The sequence below is a fragment of the Mytilus galloprovincialis genome, chromosome 9 (assembly GCF_965363235.1).
Source record: "Mytilus galloprovincialis chromosome 9, xbMytGall1.hap1.1, whole genome shotgun sequence".
Lineage (NCBI taxonomy): Eukaryota > Metazoa > Mollusca > Bivalvia > Mytilida > Mytilidae > Mytilus > Mytilus galloprovincialis.
In genome coordinates this window covers 69,815,143-69,832,162 of record NC_134846.1, presented here as the reverse complement: position 1 = coordinate 69,832,162, position 17,020 = coordinate 69,815,143, and the positions used below count along the sequence as shown (strand labels likewise).

The window sequence follows — 17,020 nt, the reverse complement described above, 5'->3', positions numbered from 1 at the left end:
TTAACATCACCAGTTTTTCTTCAGTATGTTTGGGAATGCAATAAAATTTTATAAAGTTTTTAAACCACCATGTGAAATATATAAAATAAGAAGATTAAGTGGATCAGTGACCGTGTGAATATTAACAATGTGGTTAAGGTTGTTTGCATGTGTTTATATAAGAGCAGCATGTGGAAGCATAATTGATAAGTGGTTGATTTTAAATTCTTGTTTAGTGATCAAAGTGGAAATTGTCAACTATTGCTGCTAATAACCCATATCAGAATCTAACCATAAGTTCATATTTAGATAAATAAAGGGAACGGTCATAAATCAATTGAGAGAAATTAAATCTAGGTTACAAACTAAACCCGAGGGAAACACATCAACTATAAGATGATAATAATGAAAAAACAGAAACACTGAAGTGAACAAAAAAAACAAACGACAATGTAACACACACAGAAATGAACTATAAGAAAACAAATGCCGTTTTCCTGACTTGGTACAGGGGTAAAACAAAGAAAATACACTTAATATTTTGTGCTGATGATTGTATGATGTTTCATACTATTGACCAACTTATTTATGTGTTTTGCTCTTACTAGCCAATTTCACATCAATTTAATTTAGTGAATCTCAACTTTGTTTGATGTAGTTAAATTAGAAAAGATCCAAGTTTTACATATTGGTGACGATTTATATTCGCAATATTATTTTTCTACTCGTGAAAATCACTCATGAAAATAAGTTGGTTTACAGTAAGTGAATGACTAAAGATATGTCTTATTCTATGACTGGCAGATTATGTATATATAGATTATCGGGTTTTCTACACATTGATATCGTAAAGTATCTGCTGCGAGCCACAATGTGAACCTTTTTGGCGATTGAGAGGGGGTGAACAAGCTAAAACATTTCACATTATGTTGAGCGGCTGATATTTTACGATATCTATAAAAAGAAACTCTGATTATATTTTTATCGTTCTGTTACTGTCTTTTCCCTCTTCCTAAGACAATTTTACACTTGACAGAAGCAAGCTTGATAACGTCTCCTCTCGCATTGTGACGTCGGTAATAACTTCTCCTCTCAGTTGCTGATAATGCCTAGTCTCGTTTTGAAGCCTAAGGATACAGAATTATGGAGCGACAGAGCAGGGTGATATACGTGTAGGGAAGGACCAAATAATCATAGATATGATTGATTACAAGTTTGTTTGATATTTAAGGATGTAAACAGGAATAACATAACCTCAGTTTAGTATCAACATTCAAGGACAACTCTATCAATATTCAAGTTTTCTAACTGAAGTTCTGCGCAGTGAAAGAAAAAATCCAATTAACTGATTATGCTATATGTGTACCAACTTTTCCAAAACATCTATTCAAATTGTGCTGTAAAGAAAAGTTGTTTGTCAAATATTTTGTAATAGTATTATTTAATTTAAAATTCATAAACAGTTTTAGTGGTTACCATTTCAATATTCCAACATGTTTGTTTTATTATTTAAAAAATTGTTAACAGTCAGGACTTGAATAAATGCTTTATCACTCCATATCATTTACAACTTAAAGTACCATACAGGTTTTTTTGTTGTAGATCTTTTAAAAGATAATTATTAAGGAATAAGACATCATTTGAGCCATATGAAGGAATATGAAGACAGATTTTTTTTATAAACAATATAGACTATAGTTAAAAAACTTAAAATTATTCTGCACCTTGTTCTAAAAGATTGTTTTGATGATTGATAGCAAAACATTTGATTTTCAGTTTTAGTTTTATGATTCTTATATGCATTACTGAACTACAAAATAATTAATTAAGGGGAAGATTTTTATGTAAAAAAATATAGTCATATTTACTTGATGAATTATAATTTCATGTGAGATTGACATGCACTAGTTATTTGATGAAGGGGGAATAAGAACATTAAATCAAGCAGTTACATGTAGTAATTTGCAAACATACAAATATTTGTTTAATGTTATTCAATTTTTAAAACTTTACAAATCATTTTAGGGGACTATAATTTGTCACTTTTAATTTTGTTAAAATATTATTGAATAACAACATGAAAATTATGAGGTCCTCCTGCAGTGAATATTGAACAATATTGAAGGCAACAGCTTAGACAAAATACAAATATTAGGTTTTTGTCGTCCTTCCCTCTGCCTATATCACCCTGCTCTGTTGCTCCGTAATTCTCGTATCAAGACTTCAAAACGAGACCAGGCATTATCAGCGACGTCACAGTGTGAGAGAAGTTATCAGCGATGTCACAATGCGAGAGGAGACGTTATCAAGCTTGCTTCTGTCAAGTGTAAAACTGTGTTAGGGAGAAAGAAACGACCAAGTAATAGAATGATGAAAAGATAATCTGGTTTTCTTCATATAGATATCGTAAAATATCAGCCACTCGACACAATGTGAAACTTTTTAGCTCGTTCACTACGCTCACTCGCCAAAAAGGTTCACATTGTGGCTCGCGGCTGATATTTTACGATATCAATGTGTAGAAAACACGACAATCTATTCATATTTTGTTCTATTTTTCTGAAACATATAAAATTATATTTCTTCCCTTTGGCAACAACAAAAATTTGATTTTGAAATCATGCACAATATTTCTTCTTTTTTCTTCAAAATATCTATACTACAAGATTTAGAACATTGACTAGAAGATACAGATCATTTCAAACAGAAATATCACTTTTTAATTTATATTTTTTATGTAACCACTCCCATTAAATCCACATCTAAATTCCACATTTTTGACATAATTAAAAGTCAGGGGAGATAATTATATATATTTTTTTTAATTATAGGCAACTTTTTCTGCAACAATGGTAAATGTATTAGTAACAGATGGAAATGTGATGGAGAGGATGATTGTGGAGATTATTCTGATGAAATAGATTGTGGTAAGTAGGTCACTGTGACCAAAACTTGTATAGTTATAGCTATAAAAAAAAGTGTTAGTAACATTTGGAAATGAGATGGAGCTGATGTCATTGTAGCTGATTCTGATGAAACAGGTTGTTGTAAGTTAGATCACTGTGACCAAAGCTAGTAATGTTATAAAATTGGAAATGTGTCAGTAACTGGTTGAAGTGTGATGGGGAGGATGATTGTTTCCTTTATTCTGCTGAAATCGGATGTAGTTGGTAGGTTAATGTGACCCGACAGAATTTCATGTAGCAATAACAAATGAATTAATAGCAGAGACAACTATAAAGATTGTTGTGAAGTAAGTGGGTCACTGTGACCGAATCTAGGATTATAAGTGGTTAGTATCAAATTGCATCAATAAAAAAAAAAACCAAAAAAACTTTACCATTATATATACATAACAGTTTAAATAATTCACTTACATTTCCCATAATAATAGCAATATGTTTAGCTACAGTATTTTTGTCTCAAGTGATAGTCATTTACAGTAGAAAGAAGATTTATTTTCCCAAGGGTCATATATTGTGCAAGGGGTTACAGTGGCAGTTCTTTCAAAATTTCATCCATTAAACTTAATATTTAATATAAATTGATTTTTTGAAAAACATATAGTAAACACTATTTTTTAAAGGAAAAACTTCTTCTTCACTTACATTATATAAGGGTACAAATGTGTTGATAAGAATCAGAAATTAAAAAAAATATCCAAATGTAATAAATGTTGTTTACTTTATAGGCAATAAGTGTCATACAGTTTTGACTGTACCATCAGGAACCATTAGATCAAGTAACTATCCTAATCCATATACATCTTCATCGGTCTGTCTGTGGACCATCATGGGAAGAGAAGGAACCAATATTCTGCTGGAGGTAATTAAAACTTAGTTATGTATTCTACATCTTAATAAGAAAAATTTTATTTGAAAAATAAATAAATCTTTAAAAAGTTTTTAGTCCAAAAATGGTATCTAGTTAGGAGGACTATGCATATGATTCATATTGGTTAATATATTTTTTAATGAATTAATCTATGAGCTCATTGTAAATAATTGATGTGCTCCTAACCACAGGATGAAGTTACAGAAAGATAGAAAAAAGAAAAAGAAGACAACTTTAATGTATACTGAAATATCAATTCATGCTAATTAAATGTCAGAAATATATATGGAACAATATTATTGGGTGAATAAAGAAAATTATATTTGGAATTTTTTAGGTTGAAGTTTTTAATACTGAGAAGAATGCTGATGTGGTGGACATCTTGGTAGGTGGCAAAACAGAAGCCACTGCCACAGCCATAGCTAGATTATCTGGAAGTTTGACAGGAACTCATCGCTACCGTAGTTACAATAATTATCTGATAGTTAGGTTCATCACTGATTCAAGCAATGAGAAGACAGGATTTTCCCTAAAGTTTCAAAGCCGTAAGTATTGATTTATTGTGTTGCACACTTTTATTTAGACATTTATATTAATATGGCTTTGGGTAAATGGTTGGTTGATTGAGTTTTAACACGGTGTATAAAAAGTTAAATCACAAAAATACAGATCTCTGAGGAAAATTCAAAAAGAAAAGTCCCTTATCAAATTAAAAGCTCACACTCACCAAACAAATGGACAACAACTGTCATATTCCTGACTTGGTATTGGCATTTTTTTTTATGTAGAAAATGGTGGATTAAACTGGTTTTATAGCTAGCTAAACCTCTCACTTGTATGACAGTCATATATGTTTTTTTTTCTCTTTATGTCTTTGGTCTCAGGTGAATTGATGTCTCATTCAATGCAACCATATCTCCTTATTTTTGTAAAAAAAAAAAAAATAGCTAAATTTAGAACAACACAAATTTCTGAATCTCCAATAGGTGAAAGTAACTAATAAACATCTTTTGATTTTAGTTGATGATGGCACGGCTTCGTCATTGCCAATAACAGCAATGGACACTGTCTCAACATTAAGTCCACCTATGTTTCCAGCCGCTATTGGAACAGCATATTTAGGAAGCCAGGACTACGTGTGGATAATTACAGCTGAGCAAACTAAAAAAATAGTCACCATTGAGGTTTGTTGTTATTACAGCCTTCACGATAATTTTTCGAGTCCACAAGCCCGAAGCTCAATTTTTTGAAAATTTTCGTTGGTTTCTGTTGGCTTGTAATAATTTTACAATCCTGAAAACAATTTTACAAGCTATGGCCGTAGGACTTGTGGTTAAGCGTGAAGACCCCTCCCTACTGAGGCAGCTTCAAATAATGATCATTCTGTCTGTAAGTCCATTCCTTTGTTTGGTCATTTCATTCCTCCCAACATTGTATATATGACTATTCATAAACCAGAACTGGATTTCAACAGATTCAAGAGATATTTTGGTTTTCCAATAGCAATACATGTTTGTTATTTTATGCCCTTTGGAAATATGAAAAATTATGAAACATGGCCTCGTTAGCGCTCTCAGAGTACAATTCCTGCCAGATTTTTTATAAAACTTATACTCTAGTTTAATATCAGCAATATCTTGGACAAGTTTTATAATGGTGGCAAATCAAGTTTTTATTTAAAGTTATGCACCTTGGAAAATCTAAATTTATGGAAAATAGCCTCATTAGCTCGCTCACAGGTTCAATTCTTGCAAGATTTTTATAGTATAAACTTAAAGTATGTTATAATTTGCTTTAGAACCCCAAAAAGGGTTTTTCTAGTTATTACCCTTTTACCTTGGATAGATAAAATAAGTGCAACACAGGGGAAATTGGAACTCTGTTCTTTTTATCTTTTATTTTTACTTGTAAATGGACTTTCTTAGGACAATTTTGTTACAAAATGTGCAACAAAACACCACAATCTATTTAAAAAACTATCTTTTCTAGGAGAAATATATTTTTTGGTCATAATTTTCAATACTGATTTACTGTAATGTTGTTTGAACTGGATTTGATATGATAATTTTGTTTTCCTCCATTTAGAGATTATCAGTTGACTTGTATATGGGTGATTTTATCAACATCCATGATGGAGATTCAGCCACAGATCCAATGTTAGCTTCGTACACCTCAAGTAATAATGACAATACTCCTATGGATCCTACTGCTAATGAACCTCAGACAGGGCCTCGAATAATATCATCAACGGGCAGACAGATGTATATTATATTGAGAACACACATGAGTACAGCAGGAATTGGATTCCGTTTTAGTTACTGGCAAGGTAAAGATATTCATACATCAGTTACTTCTTTTTGGATAAAATAGGGATGTCCACAAAAACTGAAAAAATCAAACCAATGGTATGAGTGAAACACAACTGTCATATTTCTGACTTGGTATAACTGATGGGACAAACCTGGTTTCATACACTCAATCTTTACAGAGACTGACTTGGTACAACTGATGGGACAAACCTGGTTTCATACACTCAATCTTTACAGAGACTGACTTGGTATAACTGATGGGACAAACCTGGTTTCATACACTCAATCTTTACAGAGACTGACTTGGTATAACTGATGGGACAAACCTGGTTTCATACACTCAATCTTTACAGAGACTGACTTGGTATAACTGATGGGACAAACCTGGTTTCATACACTCAATCTTTACAGAGACTGACTTGGTACAACTGATGGGACAAACCTGGTTTCATACACTCAATCTTTACAGAGACTGACTTGGTACAACTGATGGGACAAACCTGGTTTCATACACTCAATCTTTACAGAGACTGACTTGGTATAACTGATGGGACAAACCTGGTTTCATACACTCAATCTTTACAGAAACTGACTTGGTACAACTGATGGGACAAACCTGGTTTCATACACTCAATCTTTACAGAGACTGACTTGGTACAACTGATGGGACAAACCTGGTTTCATACACTCAATCTTTACAGAGACTGACTTGGTACAACTGATGGGACAAACCTGGTTTCATACACTCAATCTTTACAGAGACTGACTTGGTATAACTGATGGGACAAACCTGGTTTCATACACTCAATCTTTACAGAAACTGACTTGGTATAACTGATGGGACAAACCTGGTTTCATACACTCAATCTTTACAGAGACTGACTTGGTATAACTGATGGGACAAACCTGGTTTCATACACTCAATCTTTACAGAAACTGACTTGGTACAACTGATGGGACAAACCTGGTTTCATACACTCAATCTTTACAGAGACTGACTTGGTATAACTGATGGGACAAACCTGGTTTCATACACTCAATCTTTACAGAGACTGACTTGGTATAACTGATGGGACAAACCTGGTTTCATACACTCAATCTTTACAGAGACTGACTTGGTATAACTGATGGGACAAACCTGGTTTCATACACTCAATCTTTACAGAGACTGACTTTGTATAACTGATGGGACAAACCTGGTTTCATACACTCAATCTTTACAGAGACTGACTTGGTATAACTGATGGGACAAACCTGGTTTCATACACTCAATCTTTACAGAAACTGACTTGGTACAACTGATGGGACAAACCTGGTGTCAGACACTCAATCTTTACAGAGACTGACTTGTTATAACTGATGGGACAAACCTGGTTTCATACACTCAATCTTTACAGAGACTGACTTGGTATAACTGATGGGACAAACCTGGTTTCATACACTCAATCTTTACAGAGACTGACTTGGTATAACTGATGGGACAAACCTGGTTTCATACACTCAATCTTTACAGAAACTGACTTGGTACAACTGATGGGACAAACCTGGTTTCATACTCAATCTTTACAGAGACTGACTTGGTATAACTGATGGGACAAACCTGGTTTCATACACTCAATCTTTACAGAAACTGACTTGGTACAACTGATGGGACAAACCTGGTTTCATACTCAATCTTTACAGAGACTGACTTGGTATAACTGATGGGACAAACCTGGTTTCATACACTCAATCTTTACAGAGACTGACTTGGTATAACTGATGGGACAAACCTGGTTTCATACACTCAATCTTTACAGAAACTGACTTGGTACAACTGATGGGACAAACCTGGTTTCATACTCAATCTTTACAGAGACTGACTTGGTATAACTGATGGGACAAACCTGGTTTCATACACTCAATCTTTATAGAGACTGACTTGGTATAACTGATGGGACAAACCTGGTGTCAGACAGTCAATCTTTACAGAGACTGACTTGGTATAACTGATGGGACAAACCTGGTGTCAGACAGTCAATCTTTACAGAGACTGACTTGTTATAACTGATGGGACAAACCTGGTTTCATACACTCAATCTTTACAGAGACTGACTTTGTATAACTGATGGGACAAACCTGGTTTCATACACTCAATCTTTACAGAAACTGACTTGGTACAACTGATGGGACAAACCTGGTGTCAGACACTCAATCTTTACAGAGACTGACTTGTTATAACTGATGGGACAAACCTGGTTTCATACACTCAATCTTTACAGAGACTGACTTGGTATAACTGATGGGACAAACCTGGTTTCATACACTCAATCTTTACAGAGACTGACTTGGTATAACTGATGGGACAAACCTGGTTTCATACACTCAATCTTTACAGAAACTGACTTGGTACAACTGATGGGACAAACCTGGTTTCATACTCAATCTTTACAGAGACTGACTTGGTATAACTGATGGGACAAACCTGGTTTCATACACTCAATCTTTACAGAAACTGACTTGGTACAACTGATGGGACAAACCTGGTTTCATACACTCAATCTTTACAGAGACTGACTTGGTATAACTGATGGGACAAACCTGGTTTCATACACTCAATCTTTACAGAGACTGACTTGGTATAACTGATGGGACAAACCTGGTGTCAGACAGTCAATCTTTACAGAGACTGACTTGTTATAACTGATGGGACAAACCTGGTTTCATACACTCAATCTTTACAGAGACTGACTTGGTATAACTGATGGGACAAACCTGGTGTCAGACAGTCAATCTTTACAGAGACTGACTTGGTATAACTGATGGGACAAACCTGGTTTCATACACTCAATCTTTACAGAGACTGACTTTGTATAACTGATGGGACAAACCTGGTGTCAGACAGTCAATCTTTACAGAGACTGACTTGTTATAACTGATGGGACAAACCTGGTTTCATACACTCAATCTTTACAGAGACTGACTTGGTATAACTGATGGGACAAACCTGGTGTCAGACAGTCAATCTTTACAGAGACTGACTTGTTATAACTGATGGGACAAACCTGGTTTCATACACTCAATCTTTACAGAGACTGACTTTGTATAACTGATTGGACAAACCTGGTGTCAGACACTCAATCTTTACAGATACTGACTTGGTATAACTGATGGGACAAACCTGGTTTCATACACTCAATCTTTACAGAGACTGACTTGTTATAACTGATTGGACAAACCTGGTTTCATACACTCAATCTTTACAGAGACTGGTCAGGAATATGCCTAGATAAACCTCAAAGTAAAATGTTCATCCACATACAATTTTTTTATAGGTTTGTATTCAGACTTTGGTATCCCCATTTATAAAGTATCAACAGAAACACATAATTTTGTTCTATCCACAAGAATAAATGAATCCCACACATAGGAAAACACCACTGATGTGTTTTAACTTTTTAAAACTAAAAGTAAAGGATTTTTTTCAATGCAAAACTTTCAAGGTGATATTAGGTTCAGTTCATCTCTTGTGTCTTCAGATTAAGTTCATGCTTTGATCTTTGTTTTCCAGGCTGTGAGGTAACCTTGACATCAGAGACTGGTGAAATTTACTCACCTGGATACAAGAAATCAATTAATTATGCTAATTATCAGACATGTTCCTGGAAAGTAGAGGTACCTAGCGGTAAAGGTGTTTCGTTATTCTTCTCAACTGGTGCAGTATTAGAAGATAATAAAGATTATTTACAGGTAATTGATTAACAGTGAAGAATTTGTAAATTTGTACTGATTAACCCTTTCATGGATAGCTGCCCAGACAGAAGCTACTCTGAGACAAGGGCTTCCCTGGCTACTATTACTCAAGTGGGAGATCTTCATAATAAATGTCAATAAAAACTTGTCTGTAGTTATTTGTGTCTTTATTCATCATTTTCATTCACTAACACCATGTTCACAGTTTGTTCATGTTTTGATAATTTTTCTTCATAAAATATTCAAATTTTCAAATTTTCGGCATTATCTAGGGAAAATTCTCAAAATTCTGCTCTTTGACCCAAAATCGTAATTTTTTTAAAACCAAAACGGCAAAATTTTGAAAAATTTAATGAGGCTTTTTCAAATTCCTTATGCTGAACGATGTCCATTCTAAGTGTTTTGTACATAAAACAACATTCTATGTCAAAAAAGTATACTAGTTTGGCTTCAATTCTTCCATATTCTTTAAAAAAAAAATGTTCCCTCATTTCAAATTCTCGTAAATTCCGTAAATTTCCTCTGATTTTGACACGTTTTCAACAAACGGAAGCGCCATGTTTATACTTTCATACGGGTATTCAACAAAGTAAGATAACTCTTGTTTGCACTGTTTTGAGCGGGAAATATAAAATGGGACTCATCATCAGCTGTCTGAAGCATGAATCACGGTAAATCTGGACTCATCAGCGAAAGGGTTAAAATAGAGAATGGAAATGAGCAATGTGTAAAAGAGACAACAACCTGACCAAAAAGCAAAAACAGCCCAATGCCACCAATGGGTCTTCAATAAAACAGAAAATCCCTGATCTGGAGGGGACTTCAGCTGCCCTCTAAACAATAATGTATACTAGAAATTGGTTGTCCATCTTCCCCCTAAGGTTAAAGTTTTTGATCAAGGTAGATATTGATTAAGTTAAAGTTCAAGCAACTTGAAACTTAGTACACATGTTCCCTATAATAGGATCTTTCTAATTTTAATGCCAAATTAGAGTTGTAAGCTAAATTTCACTGTCCATTGAACATAGAAAAAGATAGTGCAAGTGGGGTATCCATGTACTATGGACACATTCTTGTTTAAGTATTTCTTCACTTTGTTTGAAGATTATCCAGAATATTAAATATTCAGTGAAGTAAAACATTGAAGGTATATTTTTTCTCTATTAGGTGTACACTGAAAGTGCTGATAGCACAGGGACTGCTGTGCATAGTGGAAGTGGTTTTAATACTGCTTCATTTGTTTCCAACCCAATTATTTACTCATCTAATGGAAAAATGTTCTTCAAGCTTACCACAGACTCTGTAGTCAACAAGAAAGGTTTCTATGGTGTTTATAGTGTTGGTAAGTATCAATGAATTATGATGGTGGAATTCACCAACCTTGTGGTTTTATATCTATATCTCAATAACTTCATTTTCACTCAACACATATATTCTTAAACATGAAGGCGGTATATAAAATTTTCTTGCATATTTTCTAGAAACTACAAATCATAGCTTCTTGAAATTTAGTATCAATTTTCATGAAAGTAAACTTAACTGTGTGATGGTTTTCAAATCAATTCCTAATGAAGTTCTTGTTAACAGATTACATTTAGTGAGCAAAAACTTGCAGAACATCGTGTTTCATCCACAATTAAATCTTCAAATACAATTTGTATATGGTTGAAGGATTTTAACAGAATAGGAAGATGTATAGGAGTATTAGCCTTATTTTCTGCCGTATTGGAGGGGCATTAAATATTTCCCTCTTCCATCTGTGCATACTTTCTAAAGATAGTTTCTGTTCTCAAACTTTAGTTGGCCTCAACCAAATGTTATGAAACTTATACAAAATGCTAATTTCATACCACAAAACACAAATTAAGTAATCATTTTGGTGGCATCACTTAAATGGTTCTAGAGTTATGCCTCTTTACAAATGCAAAAATTGCTGAATTTTTCACTTCTGTTCTTTAACTTAAGTTTGCCTCTACCAAATGTTATGAAACTTATATACAATACTTTTTACCACAAAACTCAAATCTAGTAAATTTTGGTAGCATCACTTTTACCATTCTTCAGTTATGTCCCTTTATAACTTTATACGATATATATGCTAGTGGGGCACATGGACATTTTCCCCGTTTTTGTTCAGTCTTATTTTTCATTAATTATTTGATTTGATTGATTGATGTCAATTTAATGCCTTGTCAGTATGCATATGCATGGGCGTTGATTTGAGAGACAAAAAATTTTGTCAGTAGAGCTGTACTACAAAATAGGTTTATTCTGATAGTAGGGTAAATCTAACTGTCTATATGATGGTGTTATGATTGTGTTAATATGTTTATATTATGAATGAATTTTAAAACTTTTTCATGTCACAAATTGTGGTTTCATTTATTTATAAATCATTACATTATTGTGAATAATATCTACAGGAATTATTCTCCTAAATCTACTACATGTACCTGCATCCACTAAATGTATTATGATTTGTTTATTTTCAGATTGTCCAGATCCTATGTTTAATAACGACACCACTGTGATTGGTCAAAAGAACTGGAGATATCGTGATAGTATAACTGTGTCATGTAAACAAGGATATTCATTCGCAGCCGATATGTTTACACAAAGTTCTGTTCAGTTAACATGTCAGTATGGTGGTACCTGGAGTCGCACCATTCCCAGATGTCAACGTAAGCATTTTATTTTCTATAATAGTGTGAATTTGTGTGATAAGGAAAAAATAATCAATATATCTGGTAAAAAGTCAGAATACAATGTAATACCCTGCTAAAAAAAAAATTATTAAGATAATCAAAAAATTGAACACAAGCACATAACACTATTAAAAAAGATTAAACTTCTCTAACTAACAATTTTCCAATTTTAACCAATAAATATATTTTTACTGGTTTCCTGTTTATCATGTGATGTTACCCAAATTATAATTTGAATTATTTTTTTGACATTATTTTAGCTGTATATTGTGGACTACCACCTGCTGTTACCAATGGGTATTACTTTAACTCTACTGGTGTCGTGTATGAAGAGGAGGTCCAATATGAATGTTTTCCAGGATTTAATATGATATCTAATTCAGTAGTAAAATGTCAATCCTCTAAGCAGTGGACAAACCAACCTTCATGTCAAGGTTAGAATTTATTTAATCTTATTTATATTGCTTTTATTTGATTGTTTAATTAAATCTGTCAGATCTGTTAAAATGTTTGACAAATATTTAAATTCAGGAACAAAATTGAAAATAAAACCTTGCCAACAGGTTTGGTATAAGATATTGTGACAATAAATTGTACAGCATAATGATTGCTGTAAATTCTGAAATTATAGAGATGTTTATATTATTGCGAAAAATGTGACAGAGCTATAATCACAATAGTTTTAACTTGCATTTTGAAATTTTGAATATGAATTAAACAGGATTTTTCTCAATATGGCAAAAATTAAAATGGCATTTTAGTCGTAAATAACAAAATCACAATAATAAATGCACACAATAATTCCTCAATTTACAGGACCAGCAATGCTGTTTAGATACCTTTCCTTCACATCTACAATTACAATAACAATTTGTGACAAAATACAAAAAAATCAGGACATCGCTGATAATGTTTAATCTCCAGTCTTTAATATACTTGTTATAAAATTATGTAGTTCAGAAAAAAAACACTGAAAGTGTTAGATATTGTTATGTTTCACAAAATCCACAAATCTAAACATATGTTAAACACATAAAGTGTTCACCTTAAAATCAGGAAATGAAATTAGTTTTTCTGTTTATTTAGGAGCAGTGTGTCCTACAGCAACTCAAGTACAGAATGCTCAGAGAACAATTGTGTCTGGTGACCTTACATCATATGCTTCTATCATAAGATACGACTGTAATGATGGATACGAATTAGTTGGTGAACCCATTTTATTTTGTCAGTCAGACAATCAGTGGTCTGCTAATTTACCATCATGTATAAGTAAGTATGTTTTAATCAATCAGGCAATTAACCAGGATGTTTTTGTATTTTCTACCTATTTCTAAGCCTTATTTAAATAAATTTGATATTTCCAGTCAATGTATAGTTATTCTATATACAGGAATTCATCATCATGAAAAAAATTCAAATCTTACATGAATTCTGCATAATATTATAATTATAGTTGTGAGAGTTATTAGTTTAATAATTAAGGCCAACATAATGTCCTTGTCCTAATTAATTTTATTTTGCCTGGGAAAAATTAAGATTCATCGCCAGCGTCTATTGAAAGCATCTCTAGAATGCTTATTGCTTTCGGGGGTTACATATTGAAGAAATTTATGTATGATGTATGACATAGAATAATAATTTTACTATCTTACTTACAGAACTAAGCTGTCCTTTGCCAGAAATCATGAATGGTCAACTTTCACAATCTACATTTCCACAGTACCAGCAGCAGATTGTAGTTACATGTGAACAAGGATACAGTCTAAATGGAACAGCTAACCTTGTTTGTAATGAAAACCAGACGTTTGGAGATTTACCAACATGTGACAGTACGTGACCTTGACATTAACTTTTATTGATTGGTTTTGATTTAATCACACTTTGTTCATGAAGGAATTATAAATGGTTTATCAAAACACCTCCCTTTAAAAGAAATGATATAAATATGAATAATAACTATGACCATTGTTATTATTAAAGTTCACTTATTATATTGAAATCAGGGATTTGATTAAGTTTAGTTTTTTTTACACCCGTTTACAGGAAGAATTATGGTATACTGTTGTCTGTCCATCCTTCTGTCTATCCTTTTGTCTGTCTCTCCACTCATTGTCAACACTTTGGACAATAACTCAAAAATCCTTGCCATTATTTTCATAAAATTTTTGGGATTTTTTTTTTGGTAAAGATTGCTTGAAATGCAATGAAAACCCTATGGCACTGACTGGATATCTAAATCTTCCAAAATTTATTACTACTTTTTTTAGATACAAAAGATATAGTTCATTGATCATAGCATTCTATACATCCTATCCATGAACATTTCAAAGAATCATTTATTCCTGAATTAAACATGTATCAACTTTCTACATGCCAATTTTCAAACAATGTTGAAAGTTTTGTAGTGACACATGATGCTTTGGAAGTAAATTAGTATAATTTTTATTACACTGCACTTACTTCATACTAAACAGATTTACCAATATAAAAAGAAGATGTGGTATGATTGCCAAGGAGACAACTCTTCAAAAGAGACCAAAATGATACAGAAATTAATAACTATAGGTCACAAGCTCATCAGTATGTAGAAATATATTCCATCAATTTTGGTAATACATCTTAAAAATATTGTGAAAGTGAAATCCTTAAGGATAATTTGATTAAAGGCAACTGTGTTTTTTTTTTTCTCTACAGATATTGATGAGTGTACTGGATCACCATGTGCTCAGAATTGCCATGACAACATCGGTAGTTTTACGTGCTCATGTAATTCCGGCTACTTCCTAAATCCAGATAAAATAACTTGTGGAGGTAGGTTTTAATGATACTTGTTTTAATTTTGCGATTTTCAAAAATATTGGGTGTAGTAAAATAAGGAAAGATCTAAGTTTAACATACTCGCTACAATTTACATTTGCGTTATTTTTCATCTCATGAAAGTGAAAATAAATCACTCACCAAAATAAGTTGGTTTACAGTATAATAAAGAAATTTTATCTACAGTAGGTCAAAAAGACTTAGATGAAAGAAAGAAAAAAATACAATGAAATCTTTAGAAGGTTTTTTTTTCAGTGATTGAACTATCTTTATATTATTTTAGTGATAGAAATCTACAGAAAATGTAATAAGATTATTATAGAATAAAAAAGTACTAAATGCATTTATTTCCTTTGATTCTATTTAAAATATGATTAACTAATCAAGTTATTTTATAAATCTCATTGGATTTTATGATGTTTGATTTGATCTATTTTTAGATGTATTGGAATGTGACATGGCTAATCGTGGAGGATGTGATCATATATGTACTGATGTACAAGGAGGGTACCAGTGTAGCTGTAATACAGGCTATGAACTCTTTACCAAAGATGGCACTGCAAACTTCACCCTTCATATCCCAGAGAATGGTGAACTAGAGGGTGATGTAAAATACCTCAATCATACCTGTGTCCGTAAGTTGTCATCTGTTCAAAGTTTACTATTAATTGCATTCTATGAGAAAATAATTTAATTAAGGAATGACTGTAATATTTTTTCTGTCTATGAAGAAATAACATAAAATATTTGGTGCACACTGAATAACGCGCGTAGCGGGTTATTTAACAGTGTGCACCACATTTTTTATGTTATTTCGAATAGACAGAAAAAATATTACAGTCATTTCTTATAATTTAATTCTAAATTCCATTTTAAACCGTAGAAAACCATGAAAAAACATTGATGACGTCACAGTCACATGACTAAATTATGTCTATGGGCTCATAACAAAATAACGTCAGCCAATCAGAAGTCCGTTACATCCAAAATTAAATTATTGAATTGTAATGCCTTTTGAAATATATCATTTACATGCTTTACTAAACTCAAAAGATTAAGTTCAAGTTTTTCGCAATGTCTTGTATAAGTAAGTTATTAGGAAGTTTTTATGGCCCCACAACAAAGTTGTTGGTGCCATTAAGTTTTACCCTTGTTTGAAATTCCGTAATTCCCTTATTCTGAAATTCCGTCATTCCGTCATTCTGCAACAAACCATTTTTGTTCCGCTACGCTAATTTTGGCCGAAATAACAGACTTTGTACTTTGGTAAATTGTTGGAAATCACAGTTATACAGACTTTTTTTCTAAATGCTTTCAGATTTTGGGATAATTTTTGGCATGTGAGTTAACCAAGATGTGTTTCAGATCAAGTTAGAGTTTTGTTACGCTCGGCTAATTTTTTCCGAAATTAAGGGCTATGAACTTTGTTAAATTGTTGAAAATCACAGTTATACAGATTTTTTTTCTAAACACCTTCCGATATTGGGCTGATTTTTGGTCTGTTAGTTAATCATGAAGAGTTACAGATCAAGTTTAAGTTTCCTTCTGCTCCACTAATTTTTGCAGAAATTAAGGGCTTTGGACTTTGTTAAATTGTTGAAAACCACAGTTATATGGACTTTTTTTCTAAACGCTTTCAGATTT

At 32.7% G+C, this 17,020-nt stretch overlaps 1 protein-coding gene across 3 annotated transcripts in view; it reads left to right on the top strand.

Annotated features, from left to right (window-relative positions):
- The window catches only part of LOC143045784 (uncharacterized), a 104,872-nt gene that overhangs the window by 14,693 nt on the left and 73,159 nt on the right, over nt 1-17,020 (top strand). For all 3 annotated transcript variants that reach the window (XM_076218536.1, XM_076218537.1, XM_076218535.1), the window contains 13 exons: nt 2,811-2,906; nt 3,671-3,804; nt 4,151-4,358; nt 4,834-4,997; nt 5,899-6,139; nt 9,673-9,851; nt 11,022-11,196; nt 12,347-12,535; nt 12,820-12,993; nt 13,646-13,828; nt 14,218-14,388; nt 15,254-15,370; nt 15,817-16,011. In XM_076218536.1, the coding sequence (XP_076074651.1) occupies nt 2,811-2,906; nt 3,671-3,804; nt 4,151-4,358; nt 4,834-4,997; nt 5,899-6,139; nt 9,673-9,851; nt 11,022-11,196; nt 12,347-12,535; nt 12,820-12,993; nt 13,646-13,828; nt 14,218-14,388; nt 15,254-15,370; nt 15,817-16,011 (2,226 nt within the window). The remainder of the gene's footprint in view (nt 1-2,810; nt 2,907-3,670; nt 3,805-4,150; nt 4,359-4,833; nt 4,998-5,898; nt 6,140-9,672; nt 9,852-11,021; nt 11,197-12,346; nt 12,536-12,819; nt 12,994-13,645; nt 13,829-14,217; nt 14,389-15,253; nt 15,371-15,816; nt 16,012-17,020) is intronic.